This window comes from Delphinapterus leucas, chromosome 2 (genome assembly GCF_059928025.1).
Source record: "Delphinapterus leucas isolate spDelLeu-1000000601 "Yukka" chromosome 2, BTC_Dleu_Yukka2, whole genome shotgun sequence".
Lineage (NCBI taxonomy): Eukaryota > Metazoa > Chordata > Mammalia > Artiodactyla > Monodontidae > Delphinapterus > Delphinapterus leucas.
The window spans coordinates 62162340-62184940 of NC_143130.1; the positions used below are offsets into that span (position 1 = coordinate 62162340).

Consider the following 22601-nt stretch of genomic DNA (forward strand, 5'->3'; position numbering starts at 1 on the left):
CTGCTCCGCAGCATGTGGGATCTTCCTGGATCAGGGCTCCAACCCATGACCCCTGCATTGGTAGGCAGATTCTTAACCACTGCACCACCAGGGAAGTCCCTAGTTAATTTTTTGATTTGAGATATTTCTAGTTGCTTTAGTGTAAATGCTTATAGCTATACACTTTCCCCTTGACAGTGCTTTTACTGTCTCATGAGTTTTTAATTTATTTTATTTTTTATTGAGGTATAGCTGACTTACAATTATATTAGTTTCGAGTGTACAATGTAGTGATTGAAATTTTTATAGATTATACTCCATTTAAAGTTATTATAAAATACTGGCTATATTCCCTGTGCTGTACGATATATCCTTGTAGTTTATTTTATAGATAGTAGTTTGTACCTCTTAATCCCCTACCTCTACGTTGCTCTTCCCCACTTCCCTCTCTACACTGGTAATCACTAGTTTGTTCTCTATATCTGTGAGTCTGTTTCTGTTTTGTTATATTCATTAGTTTGTTTTATTTTTTTAGATTCCACATACAAGTGAAAACACACAGCATTTGTCTTTCTCTGTGTCATTTATTTCACTAAGCATAATATCTCCAGGTCCAGTCATGTTGATGCAAATGGCAAAATTTTATTCTTTTTATGGCCAAGTAGTATTCCATTGCGTGTATGTGTGTATGCATCTCCTTTTTCCATTCATCTGTTGATGGACACTTAGGTTACTTCCATATCTTGGCTACTGTAAATAATGTGGCTATAAACACTGGGTGCATGTATCTTTTCAAATTAGTGATTTCATTTTCTTTGGATATACACCCAGGAGTAGAAATACTGCATCATATGGTAGTTCTAATGTTAGTTTTTTGAGGAACCTCCATACTGTTCTCCAGAGTGGCTACACCTATTTATATTATACCAACAGTGTACAAGGGTTTCCTTTTCTCCATATCCTTGCCAACATTTGTTATTTGTGGTCTTTTTGATGATAGTCATTCTGACAGGTGTGAGGTGTTATCTCGTGGTTTTTAGAATTTTATTGAAGTATAGTTGATTTACAATGCCGTGTTTAATTTCTGCTGTACAACAAAGTGATTCAGCTATATATACATATATATACATACACATATATATATATGTATATATATATTCTTTTCCATTATGGTTTACCACAGGATATTGAATATAGCTCCCTGTGCTATACAGTAGGACCTTGTTGTTTACCCATCCTATATATAGTAGTTTGTATCTGCTAATCCCAAACTCCCAGCTAACTTCCCTTCCCCATCCTGCCTCCCCCTGGCAACCACAAATCTGTTCTCTTTATCTGTTAAGTTTGTTTTTGTTTTGTAGATATGTTCATTTGTGTCGTATTTTAGATTCCACATATAAGTCATATCATATGGTATTTGTTTCTCTTTCTGACTTACTTCACTTAGCATGACAACCTCTAAGGTCCATCCACGTTGCTGCAAATGGCATTATTTCATTCTTTTTTTTATGGCTGATAATATTCCCTTGGATATATATATACCACATCTTCTTTATCCTTTCATCTGTCGATGGACATTTAGGTTGTTTCCATGTCTTGGCTATTGTAAACAGTGCTGCTATGAACATAGGGGTGCATGTATCTTTTTGAATTATATTTTCGTCTGGGTATATGCCCTGGAGTGGGATTGCTGGATAATACAGCAACTCTATTTTTAGTTTTTTGAGGAACCTCCATACTGTTTTCCACAGTGATTGTACCAATTTACATTCCCATCAATAGTGTAAGAGGGTTCCCTTTTCTCCACACCCTCTCTAGCATTTATTATTTGTAGACTCTTTAATGATGGCCATTCTGACTGGTGTGAGGTTGTACCCCATTGTAGTTTTGATTTGCATTTCTCTAATAATTAGTGATGATGAGCATCTTTTCATGTGCCGATTGGCCATCTGTATGTCTTCTTTAGAGAAATGTCTTTTTGGGTCTTCTGCCCATTTTTTAATAGTGTTGTTTGTTTCTTTTTTTGATATTGAGTTGTATGAGCTGTTTATATATTTTGGATATTAACCCCTTGTCGGTTGCATCATTTGTAAATATTTTCTCCCATTCAGTAGGTTGTCTTTTCACTTTGTCAATGGTTTCCTTTGCTGTGAAAAAGCTTTTAAGTTTAATTAGGTCCTATTTGTTTACTTTTCTTTTTGTTTCCTTTGCCTTAGGAGTCAGATCCCTCAAAATACTGGATTTATGTCAAAGAGTATTCTATTTGTTTTCTTCTAGGAGTTTGATGGTTTCCAGTTTTACATTTGGGTCTTTAATCCACTTTGAGTTTATTTTTGCATATCATGTGAGAAAATGCTCTAATTTCATTCTTTTACATGTAACTGTCCAGTTTCCCCAGCACCATTTATTGAAGAGACTGTCTTTTCTCCCTTGTATATTCTTGCCTCCTTTGTCACAGAAACCGTAAGTGTGTGGGTTGATTTCTGGGCTCCCTATTCTGTTCTGTGAGCTATGTGTCTGTTTTTGTGCCAGTACCATACTGTTTTGATTACTGCAACTTGGTAGCATGGTCTGAAGTCAGGGAGCGTAATACCTCCAGCTCTGTTCTTTCTCAAGATTGTTTTGGCTATTTGGGGTCTTTTGTGTTTCCATACAAATTTTAAAATTATTTGTTCTAGCTCTGCCAAAAATGCCATTGGCATTTTGATAGGGATTACATTGAATCTGTAGGTTGCCTTGGGTAGTATGGTCATTTTGACAATATTAAGTCTTAAAATCCATGAACATGGTATATATCTTTTCATCTGTTTACGTCATCTTTAATTTCTTTCATCAGTTTCTTGGAGTTTTCTGAGTATAGGTCTTTTACCTCCTTAGTTAGATTTATTCTTAGGTATTTTATTTTCTTTTATTTTTTGATGTGATTGTAAATTGTATTGTTCCTTAATTTCTCTGACAGTTTGTGTATAGAAATGCAACATATTTCTGTATATTAATTTTGTGTCCTGAAACTTGACTGAATTCATTGATAAGCTGTAGTAGTTTTTTGGTGGTGTCTTTCAGATTTTCTATGTATAGTATCATATCATCTGAAGACAGTGACAGTTTTACTTCTTCCTTACCAATCTGGATTCATTTCATTGCTTTTTCTTGTCTGATTGCTGTGCCTAGGACTTCCAATACTATGTTGAATAAAAGTGGTGAGGGGCTTCCCTGGTGGTGCAGTGGTTGAGAGTCTGCCTGCCGATACAGGGGACACGGGTTCATGCCCCGGTCTGGGAAGATCCCACATGCCGCGGAGTGGCTGGGCCCATGAGCCATGGCCGCTGAGCCTGTGCGTCCGGAGCCTGTGCTCCGCAACGGGAGAGGCCACAACAGTGAGAGGCCCGCGTACCGCAAAAATAAATAAATAAATAAAATAAAAATAAAAGTGGTGAGACCGGGCATCCTTGTCTTGTTCCTGGTCTTAGAGGAAATGCTTTCAGCTTTTCACTGTTGAGTATGCAATTAACTATGAGTTTGTCATATATGGCCATTTCTTATGTTGAGGTATGTTCCCTCTATACCCACTTTGTGGAGAGTTTTTATTATAAATCGATGTTGAATTTTGTCAAAAGTTTTTTCTGCATCTATTGAGATGATCATATGATTTTTATTCCTCAATTTGTTAATGTGGTGTATCACACTGATTGATTTGTGGATACTGAACCATCTGTGCTTCCCTGGATAATTTCCACTTGAACATGGTTTATGATCTTTTTAATGTATTGTTGGATTTGGTTTGCTAATATTTTGAGGATTTTTGCATCTATGTTCATCAGTGTTACTGGCCTGTACTTCCTTTTTCTTGTGATATATTTGTCTGGTTTTGGTATCAGGGTGATGTGGGCCTTGTAGAATGAGTTCAGAAGCATTCCTTCCTCTGTAACTTTCTGGAAGTTTGAGAAGCATAGATGTTAACTCTTCTCTAAATGTTTGGTAGAATTCACCTGTGAAGCCGTCTGGTCCTGGACTTTTGTTTTTTGGGAGGTTTTAAAATTCCTGATTCAATTTCATTACTGGTAATTGATCTGTTCATTTTCTAGTTCTTCCTGGTTCAGTGTTGGAAGATAGTACATATCTAGGAGTTTGTCCATTTCTTCTGTCCAGTTTATTGGCATATAGTTGTTTGTAGTAATCTCTTATGATCTTTTATATTTCTGTGGTGCTGGCTGTAATGTCTCTGTTTTCATTTCTGATTTTATCGATTTGTGCTCTGTTTTTTTGTTTTTCCTTGATGTATCTGGCTAAAGGTTTATCAATTTTCTTTATCTTCAAAGAACCAGCTCTTGGTATCACTGATTTTTTCTATTTTTTTTTTTACACCCTGTTTCATTTATTTCTGTTGTTATCTTTGTGATTTCTTTCTTTCTACTAATTTTGGGTTTTGTTTGTTCTTTTTGTAGTTCCTTTAGGTGTATGGATAGGTTGTTTGTTTGAGATTTTTCTTGTTTCCTGAGGTAAGCTTGTATCACTATAAACTTCCCTCTTAGAACTGCTTTTGCTGTGTCCCATAGATTTTGGATTGCTGTGTTTTTGTTTTCATTTGTCTCCAGGTATTTTAAATTTTCTTCTTTGATTTCTTTAGTGATCCATTGGTTGTTTAGTAGCACATTGTCTAGCCTCACCTGTGTAATTTTTGCAGTTTTTTCTTGTAGTTGATTTCTAGTCTCATAGCGTTGTGGTTGGAAATGATGCTTGATATGATTTCAATTTTCTTAAATTTACTGAGACTTGTTTTGTGGCCTAGGATGTGATCTATCCTGGATAATGCTCCATGTGCACTTTAAAAGAATATGTATTCTGCTGCTTTTCGATGGAATCTTCTTTATATATCTATTAAGTCCATTTGGTCTAATATGTAATTTAAGGCCAGTGCTTCCTTATTGATTTTCTGTCTGGATGATTTGTCAATTGATATAAATGGGGTGTTAAAGTCCCCTACTATTATTGTGTTACTGACAATTTCTCCCTTTATGTCTGTTAATATTTGCTCTATGTTTTTAGATGCATCTATCTTGTGTGCATATATATTTACAATTGTTATATCTTCTTCTTGGATTGATCCCTGATCATTATGTAATGTTTAAGAGTGTTTTGTTTAATTTCTGCAAATCTGTGAATTTTCTAGTTTTACTTCTATTATTGATTTCTTACTTCATCCCATTATGGTCAGAGAAGATATTCTGTATGATGTCTACCTTTTAAAATCGACTGAGACTTAATTAGTGGCCTAATATGGTATTCTATCCTGGAAAATGTCCCATATACACTTGAGAAGAATGTGTATTTTGCTTTGGGGTAGAATGTTCAGGAGGGGCATTATTCTGTCACATGGGCCTATTCATTCATGATTCATTTATTCAACAAATATTTACCGAGGACCTACTCTGTGCAAGCACTTTTCTAGGCACTGGGATTCAGCAGTAAAATCCATGTTCTCTTTCTAATAAAACTTACATTTTAGTGTGCGAGATACAATGAACAAATAAACAAGTATCACATGTAATATATAGTATGTCAGGTGTGCTAAGTACTGTAGAAGAGCAGGGGATATGGGTAGGGAATGAAGATGCAGGGGTGTGGGTGTTTGTGTGTGTGTGTGTGATGCTATTTTATATAGGGTGGTTGGGGAAACCCTTTCTAAAGTGCTATTTAAGCAGAATTCTACAGAAAGTGAGGAAAGAAGCCATGTGGATACCTGAGGCAAGGGTGTTTTTAGGCAGAGGAACAGCAAGTCCCAAGGCTTGGAGCCAGGAGCATGCATGACATATTCAAGAAACAGCAAGAAGGCCAGGGTGGCTACAGCTGGTTAAGCAAAGTGGAGGAACAATGGGGGATGAGGTCAGAGAGGAAACAGGAAGACGATCAGGTAGGGTCTTGTAGAGCACTGTAAGGACATTATAAGGGTTTTACTGAATGAGATGGAAAGCCATTGTAAGGTTTTGAGCAGAGGGGTTATATAATATGACTTTGGTTTAAAAATAATCACTATAGCTAATTGGTTGAAAAGTTGTTAGAAGAGCCAAGACAGAAGCAGAGAGGCCAATTAAGAGACTGTTTCAATCATCCAAGTGAGATATCATGGTGGATGAACCAGGATGGTAGTCATGGATGTGGTAAGAAGTGGCTGGATTCTGAAAAATATTCAGAAGGGAAAACCAATAGGATTTCCTGATAGAATGAACGTGGGGTGAGAAAAAGAGGAGTAAAAAATAGCTCAGTGGTTTTTTTTGCTTGAGTAAGTAAAAGAATGTGGCTGCCATTTACAGAAATGGGAAAGACAGTGGATAGAGCATGTCTGGGGAGGAAAATGAGGAGTTCAGCTTTAAACTTGTTAAATTCAAGATGCCTATTAGACACCTAAGTGAAGATACTGGATCAGAAGTTGGATAAAATGAGCTTCCCAAGGGTAGGGGATTTTGTCTGTCTCCAGGGCTTAGAACAGTATCTGACATAGAGTAGCCACTCAATAGACATCTGTTGAATAAATGAATAAATATACAAGTCTGAGTTCAGAGGAGTGATCTGGGCTTGAGATATTTGGGAGTCATCAACACACAGATGGTATTTAAAGCCAGCTCATCTAGTGAGTGAACATAGATTAGTCTGAGAATTGAGCCTTGGGATACTCCAAAGTGTAGAAGTTGGGGAGATGAGAATAAATCATCAAAGGAAACTGAAAAATGAAACCAGTGGGGTATGAGGAAAAGCAGGGAAGTGTGGTGTCCTAGAAGCAAAGTGAAGATAGTTTCAAGGAGGAGGAAGTAAAAAATAAAACAGTTTAATTAAAAATAAATGAGGACTAAAAAAGGATGAAATTTATAGAAATGACTATGAAATCCTATTTTTAGATTTAAAAACTAACTGCATAGGTTTAGGATGGGAAGAAGGTAAGTGACAGGGGACTGGAATATAGCTTTCAATGATAAGTAGGGGGAAAAGACTTAGCAAATTAGCTTCCTATCCATTCAAATGAAGAAACAGTCTTGCTTGATTACCCATGAATATAATTCAATTTTGACTGAGCTAAGAGGAGTAAAACGTACACAACCAGAAAGGTTTATCCTGATCCACTGCAATGAACAACTACTCTGGAAGTACTGGTTCTAGCACTGGGTATGGCACTACATTCAGGACACTGATGTATCAGAAAGTTCCCAAGGAAAGTGAATTGTGTGGTAAAACTATGTGGAAACAATGTCACCTGAGGTACATTTGAAAGTACTGGGAAATTTATTTCAGAACTGGAGGATATAAAGGTTATCTTCAAACTGAAGAGGTATTACACTGTTACTTATGACACCAGAGGAGAGATGCTACCCGAAAGCAGATATTAGATAAACTTACAGAAAATTTTCTAACAATCAGAACACCCAGAAGTTAAATGGGCTGTTGGTGAGGTATTACATTCTTAACTATTCTGCAATCAGTGGAGGAATACATTCACTGAAGTGACAGAGGGCACTCAAAACTCAGCTGGGCAATGGACAGGATGATGTCTAAGATTGTGTTCAGTTCTGGGGTGTTATAACAGGTGTGAATCTACTTCAAAAATTATAGTCTCCTACACAGACACACACACACACACACACACCCCTATATTTTATATATACAGTAGAGGGAGAAAATAGCTTGTTTAATGCAGATCTAATTTGGAGCCCTGTTGAAGGGAATGAGGATGACTTAGTAGAGATATGAGAGCAAGAGAAAACTCAAGGTGGGAAAGATACATGTGTAAGCACTATAAGATAGTCTGGACATTTAGTTAGAGAAGAGGAAAAATAGAGGAGAAATTAAATAGTGAGAATATTAGGTAGGGTGAGGCTGGCTGATTACTTGGGAGGATTTCCAAAGTACCTGGTTATTAGTTTCAGTTGAATTCAAAGAGGAACTTTTGAGAAGGAAACCTTTCTGGGAAGAGAAGTGATAGATGATGAAAACAGAGAGACATTCTTGTTGTTGGAGATCAACAACCTAGAACATGCTTGAGAAAGAAGAAGACCAAGAGGACACCAATGAGAATGGAAGGTAAAGGGTGAGGCCCCTAAGAAGAAACTGTGGTCTCTGGCAGAGGTCTGGGAGGAGGACCAAGAAAGTGGAAGATAAAGACAGTCTGGGGACAACCAAAGGTGAATGGAGAAAGGGCAGGGAGGAGTCCAAAAGGTGAGACTATGGCGGCTCTGGATGACTGACAAGAGTATATGGTCCTAGATCTTGGAACTACAGACTAGGACTGTTGTCCAAGAATGCTTCTCAGATGGGACATTTCTGACCTCTCTATCTTCAGTTCTCTCATTATCACTGTAAAACACAAAAGGGCCCTGTGCTGATTTTGGCTAGTTCAGCTGATATTTCAGGCTTCTCTTATCTTTAGTATTTGGCAGTTAGGCTGAAGGACCTCTGCCAGAGGCTCTGCTGTGTTGCCAAATGAAAGCAATTACTTCTCCTGGGTGAGTAACTGGGAGGAAAAAACTGTCATATCTGGGCTGCGTGATGCGGTACCCTCCTAATTAATCTTTCCTGCTTCCACTCTTGCCCCTATAATCCATTCTACACAGAGTAAAAATGCATTACTTTTTAAGTAATCAGATCATGCTGCTCTCCTGCTTAAAATCCTCCAGTGGCTTCCTATCACACTTAGAATAAAACCCAAACTTCCACTCTCTCTGTCCTGATCTCTTGGCCCTTCATCTCCTAGCACTTTCTTGCTCATCACATTCCAGCACACTGCCTTCTATGTTTCTGGTACACACCCACTTCAGATATTTGGAAGTCATCAACTTCCTATTCTGCTCAACTAGAATACTCTTCCCTCCAATCTTTACAGAGTTGGCTCCTTCTTAGCTCAGTGTCATCTTCCCAGAGAGGCCTTCCCTGACCACTCACCCAAATCACTCTGCTATTATTACCCTGCTTTATTTTCTCATATCACTATCACTAGCTAAAATTATCTTATTCATTTACTGGTTTATCATCTTTTTCTCCTGTTAGACTGTGAGCTCCATAGAGCGAGTATTTTGTTCACCACTGGATCCCTAATACCTCGACAAGTGTCTGGCACATATCAAGTGCTCAGTAAACAGTAATTAATAAAGATATGCTAAAGCAATGGAAGGAAGAGAGAGAGAACTGGTCTCAGAAAGGTATGCCAAAGGCATGAAGGCCTTGGAGTCTCCTTCTTACCTTAGGGGAGGAAGAACGTGAGACATAGGCACCTCTTCTTCCTATGCTAAGAGTAAGCCCAGGAAATGGGGCCCTGGCATAGGTCGATGGTGCACACCAGTATTTGCTAATGCTGCCAGTCATAGCTATTTACCGACTTCTTATTTTGTTTCTAGCCTGGTGCTAGGTGCCTGAAGGGGAGCTGCTAGGATACTTAGGGAAACCTTTTCATTTGAAGCCACAAAACATACACAGGACAAAGGAACTAGTGAATTAGAAGTAGACAAATATCAAGTCATAGGTATAAATAACAGGAGCCACCTCATATTTCTGTGGCAAGCATCTTTTTGATTTAATTGCATAGGACTGGATTGGATTCTGAAAAACAGAAGTCAAAGATAGTAAAAGTTTGAGGTCTTAAAATCTGTTCATACTACTACAGTCATGAGCAGAATAAGGTAATCAGGAGGAAAAGCCAACTTTGGACGAAAGCCAATGAGCTTAGAATCTGACATATTAAATATAAGTTACTGGTAGAAACTGCCAGTAGGAATTCCAAGAGGAAATGTCTACCAGGGGCTTGTTTATGAATATGGTTTATGCCTTAACTTTACTTGCTTCTGGCTTCATTTAGTTTTCCTTACCTATTTTCTTTTATTCTAATTTTTTCATCTATTTTTTAAAAATAAGAAGACATATATACTTCTATAAGCCATCTCAAATCTTTTTGGAACAGGGTGGGGTGTAATAAATATATATAAAAAAGCACCTTGGGCAGAAGGTTAGGGTGACAGACATGTTAGCCCCCATTTGCCCCTACCCTGACCAACTCTGTGAAGAAGAATTGTCAAATTCATGTTTATAATGTGAGGAAACAGGCACTGAGAAGCTAAAGAATCTGTCACTGGTCACAGAGCTAGGAGAGCAGGAACTGCATTCACATTTTTCTGACTCCCAAACCTGGGCTCTTCAATACAACAGTACAAAAGGATTTTCCTCTTGAGATCCTGACCCCCAAAGTCCTAGAGCCCGTGGGAGTTCAACTGCAAGTGTACACCAGATATATTCTGCTATCCTAAGTGTGGTGAGCCTGCATACGTATTGGCAGACTACCTTCATCACATCCTCTTCCCTCTGGGAGTAGTAAGTCAGTGAAGCCTGCCCCTAAATGCTGGCCCTGTGGGCTAAGGCCCAGGCAGCTCCCTTTCTCTGGCATAGTGCCTAGCACACAGTAGACACACAGTTTGAATTGCAGCAATGAAGCGATCATCTTTTTGTCCCTACAAGTCAACTACGACTTTATTACCAGCTGGGATAGATCTTTCAGAAATCTCTGTACTAGCATTTGCCCAATTGTGAATATAGAGACAGCCCAGAGGTTCCTGTTCCTGTATTCTTCTCACTTTCCAGACCTGAAGGATTCGGACAATCACTCTTCCTTATCAGTCTAGAGGCTGTTATGCTCCCTAGGACAGTGTGAGGATTGCTGGGAGATAACTCATGAGGAGCCATTAGCCTGGGGCACATAAACAGTGTTCAACAAATGTTATTTCCTTTAGTTACACTTGTTTAGTCTTATTATGTTCATTTCATTCCCCATCTCCCAAAACCAGCAAGCCTTTTGTCGGAGGACAGTGGCTAAAGGTGCCAAGAGAAATGATAATACCAAGTATGAGACTGCAGAGAGGAAAGAATACAGATGAGAACAGGATACTGGGAACACATTTATCTCTAGGGTAGGTTGGAATGTGGAAGACTCTATTTTTCAAACATAAACATAGCAATATTTCTGGTACAATACGCTCTTCCAGAACCTTTATATTGCCCATGAAGAGATGGGAGTCTACTTCTCCTCCCTTTGAAGCTGAATGGGACTCTGTGGCTGCCTTGCTGAACAGAATTCAGTGGAGGGGATGCTGCATGACTCCTGAGGCTAGGTCATAAAAGGTGACATGGTTTTCACCTAGCTCTCTCACTTGTCAGGATGCTCCTCCTTTGAACCTCCACCATGCTGTGCAGCCCAAATTAGCCTGTGCAGAGGGACCACAGGGAAAGGTCCCTAACAAACAGGTAGCAAGAACTACAGTCATGTGTGAACAAGCACACAGATGATTCCAACTTCCAGCCTTCAAGTCTTCCAACTGAGGCCTAGAGACTGTGGAACAAAGATGAGCCATTCTCCCTGTATCTTGATAGAATTCCTGACATACAGAATCTGTGAGATTAATAGATTGTCATTTTATGCCACTAAGTTTTGGGGTAATTTGTTACACAACCATAGTAACTGGAACAAGAATGAAAGCAAAGGAGAATATGTGGTTCGGTGAGACGGGAGAAGTGTAGGGAGAAGAGTGGGGTTAGAATAATCTATATGTTGCCAAGGAGCAAATAGGACTAGTACTAAGTAGGTAGTATTAGGGAGACGGATTACAGCTTGGTATAAGGAGAGGCTTTTAAAGCATTAAAACTGATCAATGACAGAATAGGCTCCCCTGGTAAATTATAAGTTCCCTGTCAATGAAGATACTCAAATGTAAACTGAAAGAAGTTATTGAAGAGCTACAAATCTGAAGACTGGATTAAGGTGACTTTAAGGTTCCTTCCAGTCAATGGAACATGACAGCACATTAGATCTGGGGTACAAGGAAGACGGATGAGAGAGAGATGACATCTGGAGCCTGATGCCCGAGAGACCAGTGATACCATACATAAAAAGAGAGACTATGAGAGGATTTAAAAAGATTCTTCGGGCTTCCCTGGTGGCGCAGTGGTTGACAGTCCGCCTGCCGATGCAGGGGACGCGGGTTCGTGCCCAGGTCCGGGAGGATCCCACATACCGCGGAGCCGCTGGGCCCGTGAGCCATGGCCACTGAGCCTGCGCGTCCGGAGCCTGTGCTCCGCAGCGGGAGAGGCCACAACAGTGAGAGGTCCGCGTACCGCAAAAAAAAGATTCTTCTTTTCCATTCCTTTTGCCTCTTGCCCAGATGCTGTTAATGGTCTTTCCCACTTTCTACAGCCTCTCTCATACACTTTCACATGATAACTCCCAAATATGGTTTTTAGCATGTCATTGCCCTGATCAAAGGCTTTTAATGACACCACTGCCACCACCACATTCAGCAGATTGTTTTATATATCACACAGTATTTTTATATTTATTACCTCATTTGAACATCATTAACAGTCTGGTAGGCACTAAAATCACCAATACATACATCTCAAAATCCAGCCAAATTAAGTACTCTGTTCATTCTTCATGTTTTTTTCTGCCTTTATGTCTTTGCGTATGCTATTTTCTTTGTCTATGTTTTTCTCAACTCTAAATGTTCCAACCCTTTTTATCTTCCAAGGCCTAGATTAAATTTTAGTTGCTCTAGAAAACAGCTAACTCCTACAACTAAGAGTGATCTCTCCCTCCTCTGAAGTCCATCAATGATGATGTGATAATCCAATATTTATTAAGCATTTACTATGTGCCAGGCAGCATGCTAAGTGCTTTTTGTGTGTTATCTTCTATCCTCTGTATCACTCTCTGCCTTATACCATGGATATTTGTATATACCTCTTCTTTACTAGCTTACAAGGTCCTTGAGGACTCGATCAACATCTTAGTCATTTTTGTTTTCTCCCAAGCCTAGTACAGGGCCTGGCACAGAGCAAGCACTGTATAAATATTTGTCTAATGAATGAATGAATAATTCAGGCAGGCAGAGTTAAAGTTTACCTTTGCTTGAACAAATGGTTTTCAAGCACCCTTAAACACTTGAGAAGCACCCATTTATATCCACAAAATTAATGGGCTAAATTACAAATCATTCTTATCTTTTTATGACACAGGTTTCCAGAGACCTTGGCTAGAACTCATTTTGTTAGTGTAGTTTACAGATGTGAAAATAAAAACCACAAATACACATAATAACAAATTTCTTTTTGTGTAAAAATATTCTAGCATTCAGAATAGTGTTTTCCAACCAATCAGAATTAACTAAGTTTTACAAGCTCCTGTTTTTCTTCTGTGCAGTCATAAGGACTGTAAACTCTTTCACTTTGGATCCACTACTTCTTGGCACTCTTGCTATAGTACTTTGCATAGTTATGCATCTAGAAATGATTGCTGATTAACTGAAAGGTTTTGTGTTGGTTACAATTTATAATCACTCATTACGGTTCGGATCCTATTAGTTTGGCTAAGGAGTCAGCACCTTAAGGGGGACTCGAGCCTTAGCCAATTATGGCAGTTGAGTCACTGCCCTGAGATTTGAAAACTATCCTTTTTTCCTTATTTCTTGCAGGCCCAAGAATGGAAAACTGGTAACAGTTAAGGCCAAACAGTCATTTCTGAAAGTCCTATTACAGATTGTTGAATTTTGTTGAAGTGATTAAGAATTATAGCTTGTGAACAATTCGCATATTAAAATTGTAGAGTAATCCTAATATAAAAATCAATCCTTTCACCAGAAGATCACAATTTCGATTTTTACTTAAAGAAATGCAAGTTTACTGTTCAAAACCAAGGCTGGTACAAAAATCATGTGAGAACTTTTCTCCCCCATGCTGAAGCAGAGATTAACAGTGTAAATACTGACACCCAAATTGTCTTTCAGAAAACCTAGGTAAAAATTAGAAGATTAAGGGCACAATAGCAGGGCAGTGCAAAGGCAGACCTGCTATAATCACCATCACAAAGGCCGGCCACCGGCAGACTGCAAAGTGTTTACTCAAAGCCCTGTGCTATCAATTAGTGTACATAATTATCTCAGGGTCTGCCAGTTCACAAGAGGCAGTTTTTGAAGGTCTCTCTGGGCCCCCTTTGTCTTTTACTCCTGTTGGTCACAGAAGGGCTTTGAGGACAAGCCTTCCTCGGCGCTCAGGCTCTGGCTGGCTTCCCTTGGCAGCCCCAACAGGAATTATGTGAATTCCTCTAGTATAACAACAACCAAGCTACCTTTCTCCCCACACACGGCTTTGACCTTGTGCTGAGACTATTTAACACATGCAACAAAGTGCTTTCAACAGGTCATTATAGTTTAAAAATATAATTTCAAAGAAATGGGAAGTACTGTAGCACAAAATGGGCTGTAAATATTAGAGGTAAACAAATCAGAAGATGTAGGAAAAACTCCCTGTATTCCTGTAGCTTGGCAGTATTCAGGAAATGCTGGAAGATTGAAGGATGAGAGGAAGAACAGCAGACAGGGGTCATTCTTCTTGTCTCTCAGAGAAGCAGCTTACACTGATACTGCTAAGAATTTCCTAGGTAAATTAAGCCAGGAAACCACCCGAATCTGCTTTTGCAGCAAGGCCTACCAATAGAAATTTGCAGAGTAACTGAGGTTGGAGAAGGAAATTATATTGGGTAAAAAACAGATGAAGAATTCTTAAAAACCACTAAGGGTTAATCATTGATTTATTTAAAATCCAGTTGTATATGTACATAGAAATAATTATACTTCATTTTATGAGTGCGTGTATATACGTATAGAATAAGGTTTTATATATAAACTTCATACATACACACTCACACTTTGGTCTGCCTGGATAATCGTTGGGCATGTCTAGAATCATGGAAAACCACGTATATCCCCTAATTTGGAGACTATACCATCTACCACTCAAAAATTTCAAGTCAGAAACTTGGGAGTCATTGCAGACTCCTCACTTCCTTTTACATCCCATACTATCAGCTCTATGCCATTTCCCTTACATTTATTCTGTGTCCTCAATGTATCTGCTCCTCTCTATTTCTTCTGTCTCCACAGGCCCTCAACATTTCAAGAGCCTTTTTAGTATTCCTTCTGCCTCTAGGCTCATGCCATTCCAGTCATTTCTATAGTTTTCAGGAGTGATCATCCTATCACAGAAATGTGAACATGTATGGAGCGCATTGAATACCTCATCTCCTGCCACTCTTCACAGTCACCCTATTGTAAACTACATCAAACTGAACATGAGACAATGTCTTATATATCCATAACTCTTGGTTTGGGTTGCCCCCAAAGCAGTCCCTGAAACAAAGATATGGGTGTTAGTAGTTTATCTGTGAGGAAGTAGAGAAGGAAAAGAGGGTAGGGAGAAAAGCTAATCAAGTATGTGTTAATGAACAGGTTACCACTGGGTCCCTTTGAGAAACCGTACAGAACATACCTCAGGATCGTCCCACTAAGGGTTAGCGGAGCTGGGATATTACCCACCAATGTATTGTTGGAGAGTCACTCCTGGGGGTGTTAACTCCCTGGCACTTCTAGCGAACAGCTACTTGTTCAGTGAATATCCTCAGGCAGAGAAATACAGGAAGCCACTTGTAGGTGACCTCCTGATAGGCCACAGGCACCAATAACATCTACTATATCATGCAGTGCCCATATTATGCCCTTTCTCCCGAATGAATTCTTTACTCCACTTGTCTTCCTGGATCCTTTAAGATTTAGGCCATTGAAGCCCTTCTTGACCTCCTTTGGAAGTGCTTTACTTCCTTCTCTGGGCACATTCTCTTCTGTTGCAGCTATTATGTTTTAGCTATTAATTTGCAAGTCTGACTCCACACCAGACTCTGGGCTCCCTGAGGGCAGTAACCTTAGTACTTAGCTTGGTGTCTGGCCCAAGGCAGATGTTCAGTCAATGTCTACTAGACAAGGACATGACTGTGTGTGTTAAAGAGAAGAGGATCCTGTTTTCCACATAGGTAATTGAGAAAATTTTCAAAGAAACAAAACGTATGCTCCCATATTTTGAATAATAAAAAGTCAAGTGTGTAGGAGGGAACACCAAGGGAGGAATCTTGGGTCCTAATTCAAGTTAGTTTGGCTCAGTTGCTTTCCCTATAAAAATGAGTGGCTATTAATGACCTTTAAACTTCTTTCAGGTTCCACAGATTTCAAGTGACTGAATCCATGTGTAAGTGAAAGCTGAAGCCCACAAACTATACAACAACCACATATGGAAATGTTTATGTGTGATATTCATCTGGATTCAAGGAAAGAGTATAGGTGACAAAGACTTGAAACGCTGGCAGGTTTATAATGGTGTGTATACAAAAGAGTGAGTGTTGGAAGGGTCTCCTGGGTGAGAGGATACCTCCCAGGGAGTGGCCTGGCTACTGCACAGGAGCTAGCTGGGCAGCATGGCAGCTTCCAAGCTGGCAGGTGCCAGTGCCCTGGATGGAGCCCTGTTACTGCTGCCAGCCTCTGGGCAGTGTGGGACCACCCGAGCTTACTTAAGTCACAGACCTACACATAGCCACTTCCTGAGTTCTCATCAAATCCCTGGAAGGTAGGCTCTGGCTACATTTCTAGAGGGAACAGACTAAGTGGAACACTGACTACAGGTCGTGCTTGGCTTCCTTGATACTCAGACAGTCTTAATCTTCCTAGAAATGTGACTCAGGGTAGAGGGACTAGGCAAGAATAAGGAAGAATAGGTGGGTGTCGGGGTCCTATGCATAACAGACTAACAAATGTTGAGGAAGTTCATTTCAGAAAACAAATTCTCTTTTAAAATATTCTGAATACAGACATTAGCATTGTGTGTACATTGAATACGGCTGGATAAGATTTCTTTAAGTAGCTAGACTTTATTAGTTTCAAATCATTAGTTTTCTTCTTGACAAATCCCTGATATATATATATATATATATATATATATATATATATATATATATATAATTTGTATGCAGTGCTGTTTAGAATTTAATTGTAAGAAAATTGTTTTACTGAACATCCTTAATATGCCTGAGGGATATGTCATATTTCTATCGGAAACACTGAGTCACTATTGCAAATGATTTTTACTTGGTAGGAGGGGAGAGAAAAGAACACGAGGTGGTTTACTCTGTCTCTCTTAGAGAATTACTGTTTTTGAGGACAGTCCACAGGGTGGGGTGAGGGGGTTTACAGAGCCAAGCAGGCCAGTCGTAGTCCCTGGCACACTGGCTAAAATGATGCCCATGGGTCATGTGTGACGTCAGGGGGCTACTGTTTTTGGATGGCTCCTTTCTCTTATTCATGGAGATACCTTGGAAGGACAAAGGGGAAAATAAAGAACTTAGGAGGCTATAATTGAAAGCATGTGATGGTCAGGGCACTGTGAAGCTGTGCCGTGTTGCGCTGAAGGCCTGACTTGATTTGGTCTAGGCTTTGTCACTGACTTGCTGACTCAAGGAGAATCACTTGATTCCTCTGGACCTCAGTGGAAGAGGAAATGGATGACTTCTAAGGTCTCTTGTAGAAATTATAGTTAAGTTTATGACACCAACAAGAAAAAAAGGCTCTGACAGGAGCATGTAGCCAGGGAAAATGAGACATATTAGACAAGTCTCAATATGGGAAGCCAATAAGGACAGAGGTAGTACAAAGAGGAAAAGAGCCCAAGATGACCATGTACATCCCTATGAAATGACTCCAAAATGAGCAAAATCCAAGAGATGTTTCAAAAGTTGACTCCAGACTGACATCAAGTAGAGGCCTTACCTTCCGGTGACAGCAAAGCACAGCGTGCACATTCCGCGTAAGAGCCCTGCGGCATGCTGCAGAAATGTGGCTGTTTTGGGATTCTCATCCACTGGGCCTTGCACTGAGAGGAAGCAGCCACAAAGCTTGTCGATCAGACCAATGTTCACCACGTAGCTAGATGTGGGGAGAAATGTGTGTTAGCAATATGCATAGTCTGGCAACATCTTCACCTTCAAAGATAAATCTTAACAAACACAGGCTTAGACCCTTCAAGCAAGCAAACACAACACACACACGTTTGGGTACAGCATCTTAAATAACAATTTCCTAAGATTTAGTCCTGAATAATCAGCTATTTCTGTAAATGGTTCTCTTTTCTCTTTTGGTTATTCTGATGCTATTTTTTCAGGAAAGTGATCATCTGATCATTCTCACCGGTCTAGAGAGTCTGACAATAATTGAAATGATTTATAATGATCTCTATCCTCTTGAAAAGCAGTACTTCCTAAAGTACTAGGAAGCTAAATTCACCAGAATTCAGGGATTCAGAAAATAAGATAATGCTACCCAGACACTCCTGTTACAACCTAAACTTCTAATGCCACTTTAGATTCTCTACTTTTTTTAAAACCCTATCACCATTAGAAGTATAACAGTGAGAGTCTAATTGCTCTCTGTTATGAAAAGTAGCAGTCCTGAGAGTTGACAGTAACACTTATGAAGTCATTTTCATCTTTTCAGTCTATTAAACAGTTTTCCAGAGTCGTTTATTAACCTGGACCAACAATAGTAGTTCTTTCATTAGTCTACAAAGCAGAAATAATTGAAAATATCTGAAGACTATAAATGACCTTGTAGATAAATCAGCCTTAGCTTAGACATTTTATACCAATTCAGTGCTACTGCATTTACATGTATGAAAAGCGCAGGACTCTGAATACAGCAGTTCCGAAAATCAACACATACAAACTTTCAGCAATATGTGCAAAGGATTTGATGCTTCTGCTTGTAAGTGCACTAAAATCCCTATCACTATTCATTTACTAATACAGTTTTTTGTAAAAGGGGGAAAGCTGATGAATCATGTTTGGAGCCTCTTCTAAGTTTACTATTTAAAAGGTATAAAATAATGTTCCCTTTCTCCTTTTACATTTGGAAATGCATTTATCTGGTTACTGAGCATCCGTGGCCTGTTAGGAACCAGGCCACACAGCAGGAGGTGAGCGGCCAGTGAGCTAGCAAAGCTTTATCACTATTTATTTTATTTATTTTTTTACATCTTTATTGGAGTATAATTGCTTTACAATGGTGTGTTAGTTTCTGCTTTATAACAAAGTGAATCAGTTATACATATACATATGTTCCCATATCTCTTCCCTCTTGCATCTCCCTCCCTCCCACCCTCCCTATCCCACCCCTCTAGGTGGTCACAAAGCACCAAGCTGATCTCCCTGAGATATGCGGCTGCTTCCCACTAGCTATCTATTTTACGTTTGGTAGTGTATATATGTCCACGCCACTCTCTCACTTTGTCACAGCTTTATCTTTATTTACAGCTGCTCCCCATCACTCGCATTACCGCCTGAGCTCCACCTCCTGTCAGATCAGCGGCGACATTAGATTCTCATAGGAGTGCGAACCCTACTGTGAACTGCGCATGCGAGGGATCTAGGTTGCACACTCCTTATGAGAATCTAATGCTTGATGATCTGGAGCTGAAGAAGCACTAGATGCTAGTGCTGGGGAGTGGCTGCAAATACAGATTATCATTAACAGAGAGGTTTGACTGCACAGAGACTATAATAAATTAATTGCCTGCAGACACATATCAAAACCCTATCAGTGAGTGGCAAGTGAAAACAAGCTCAGGGCTCCCACTGATGCTGAATTATGGTGAGCTGTATAATTACTTCATTATATATTACAATGTAATAATAATAGAAATAAAGTGCACAATAAATGTAATGCGCTTGAATCATCCCAAAACCGCTCCCTCCCAAGTCCGTGGAAAAACTGTCTTCCATAAAACCGATCCCTGGTGCCAAAAAGGTTGGGGACCACTATCCTACAGTTTTAAAATTGGGAAGTATGAAATGATGACCACTAACCCTATTATCTTATAATGAAGGAAAATGACATATTGACATACTGAACCCTAGCCCTGCAAGTTACTGGATGACCTTGGGCAAATTGCCTTGCCCCTCTTAGTCTGTTTCCTTTTTAATGTAATAGAATGTTAGTATAAGGTTCTTGTAATAAGTGACTGATAAGCTAATACATGCAAAGAAGTTGATACATTTTATTGTTAGTTTTATTGTTACTAGTAGTAATAATAGCAGTGTTTTTAAAATAGATGCATGCAAACTTACTAATCATAAATACAATGAAAATGAAGACAACACAAAATACCATTTCACAAATATCAGACTGACAAAAATCAGTGAGTTAATATAAAACACTGATAAGGATATGAGGAAATGGAATTCCTATCCTTTACTGATGGAAAGTGAAATCTGTAAAATCACTTTGGAGAACAATTTGGTGTTACTTGGTAAAGTTGGACATGCATTTATCATAACATTCATAAATTCCTACTGTAGGCATATAAGCTTGAGAAACTCCCATATAGGTGCAAAAGAAGGTTTCTACAAGGATATTCATTGTATTATTGCTTGAAATAGTGAAAAAATAGAAACTATTGCCCTCAAATAGAAAATGGATGAACTGGGAATTTATTCATTTAATAGAATCTGTAGAGCAGTTAAAATAAATTTATCAGATTTATATGCATCAACATAGAGCTCAACCCCATGTTATGTGAACATAGAAACTGACAAAATAGTATGATAGCATTTATGTAAATTTTAAATAATATAAAAAATAGAAAGCAGAATATATTGTTTATGGATATTTATTATATATATATACATATAAATTTTATATACACAAATATATTTTTATATATTTGCATATATTTACATATATACATATATATTACACACATGTATATAAAAATTTTATAAAAATGCATAGGAACTATATACACACACTCTAACATAGTGATTTACATCTTGAGCGAGAGTAAGAGGAAAGGGATGGAGATGGGGAGTTAGCTGTATCTACATTTGGTTTCTTACCAATAAGAAAAAAGATCTAAGACAATATGGAAAAATGTTATTGGTTACTGAAAAATGTTGTCAAGTTGGTACACAGGTATTGATAATTTTGTTAGGTGTATGTTGATATACTTCATCATAAAATAACAGAAAACGTAAATATTTTAAAAGGTAATAATGACAAACAGAAAAAGCATTTGAAACGTGTAAGATGAAGGGCTAATGTATTTTCCCCCATGTTTATTGAGATATAGTTGATATATACATCATGTAAGTTTAAGGTGTACAATGTGATGATTTGACATATGTATATACTGTAAAATGTTACTGTTTTCCAGTTTCACACCACTGTGATTGGAAAAGATACTTGATATAAGTTATGTGTTCTCGAATTGTTGAGAATTGTTTTGTGCCGTAACATAGGATTCATCTTAGCAATTGTTCCATGCGTATTTGAGAACAATATGTATTCTGCTGCTGTTGGATGGAGTGTTCTATATATGTCTGTTAGGTCCTTTTGGCCTATAGTGTTGTTGAAATCTGCTGTTTCCTTACTGATTCTCTGTCTGGAAGATCTATCTATTGTTGGGAGTGGGGTATTAAAGTCCCGACATATTATGGTATTGTTGTTTTGTTCTCCTTTTAGTTCTTTTAGTATCAGTTTTATATATTTAGGTGCTCCGATGTTGGGTGCATAAATATTTACCACAGCACTGTCATATCCTTGGTGGATTGACCTCTCTATCATATAATGACCTTCTTTGTTTCTTTTAACCATTTTTAGCTTAATATCTATTTTGTCTGATATAAATATAGCTACTCCTGCTTTCTTTTGCTTACCATTTCCTTAAAATATCTTCCACCCCTTTGCTCTCAGTCTATGTGTGTCTTTAAAGCTAAAATGAGTCTCTTATAGGCATCATATTGTTGGATACTGTTTTTTTATCCCTTCAGCCACTCTATGTCTTTTGACTGGAGAACTTAATCCATTTACACTTAATGTATTGATAATTACTGATTGGTAAGGACTTACTATTGTCATTTCACTAATTATTTTCTGCTTTTTAGATCCTTTGATCCTTGCTTCCTCTCCTGCTGTTTTTTTTTGTGATTTGATGACTTCTTGCGGCAGTATGCTTTGACTTCTTTACACTATATGTATCTACTACAGGTTTGTATAGGCTTAAATAAAACATATATATTACAACCTATTTTAAGTTGATAAAAAGTTTGATAGCATACAGAAACTTTATACAATTGTCCCTCAGTATTTGTGGGGAATTGGTTCCAGGACCCACTATAGATACCAAAATCCGCAGATGCTCAAGTCCCATCATTGGCCCTCCATACCCTCAGTTCTGCATCTACAGATTCAACCAACCACAGATTGTGTAGCACTGTAGTATTTATTGAAAAAAACCTGCATGTAAGTGGACCTGCACATTTTAAACCTGTGTTGTTTGAGAGTCAACTGTATTTTATTTCTCCCTCCTCATATTTTAGGTTATTCGTGTTATAATTTATGTATTTTTATAGTGTTCATTCAATAACAAATTACTGTGGTTATGTTTATATCTATTATGTTAGATTTTTTTTTTTTTTTTTTTTGTGGTACACGGGCCTCTCACTGTTGTGGCCTCTCCCGTTGCGGAGCACAGGCTCCGGATGCGCAGGCTCAGTGGCCATGGCTCACAGGCCCAGCCGCTCTGTGGCATGTGGGATCATCCCAGACCAGGGCACGAACCCGTGTCCCCTGCATCGGCAGGCAGACTCCCAACCACTGCGCCACCAGGGAAGCCCTATTATGTTTGATTTTTAACTTTCAAACTAGACTTGTAAGTGAATTATGCACCAC

The 22601-nt window shown here is 38.6% G+C and overlaps 1 protein-coding gene across 7 annotated transcripts in view; it reads right to left on the reverse strand.

The window, feature by feature from the left end:
- Positions 1 to 22601, reverse strand: part of SCAPER (S-phase cyclin A associated protein in the ER) — a 494989-nt gene that overhangs the window by 53838 nt on the left and 418550 nt on the right. For all 7 annotated transcript variants that reach the window (XM_030761728.2, XM_022580126.3, XM_022580128.3 and 4 more), the window contains one exon: positions 17649 to 17804. In XM_030761728.2, coding sequence (XP_030617588.1) covers positions 17649 to 17804 — 156 coding nt within the window. The remainder of the gene's footprint in view (positions 1 to 17648; positions 17805 to 22601) is intronic.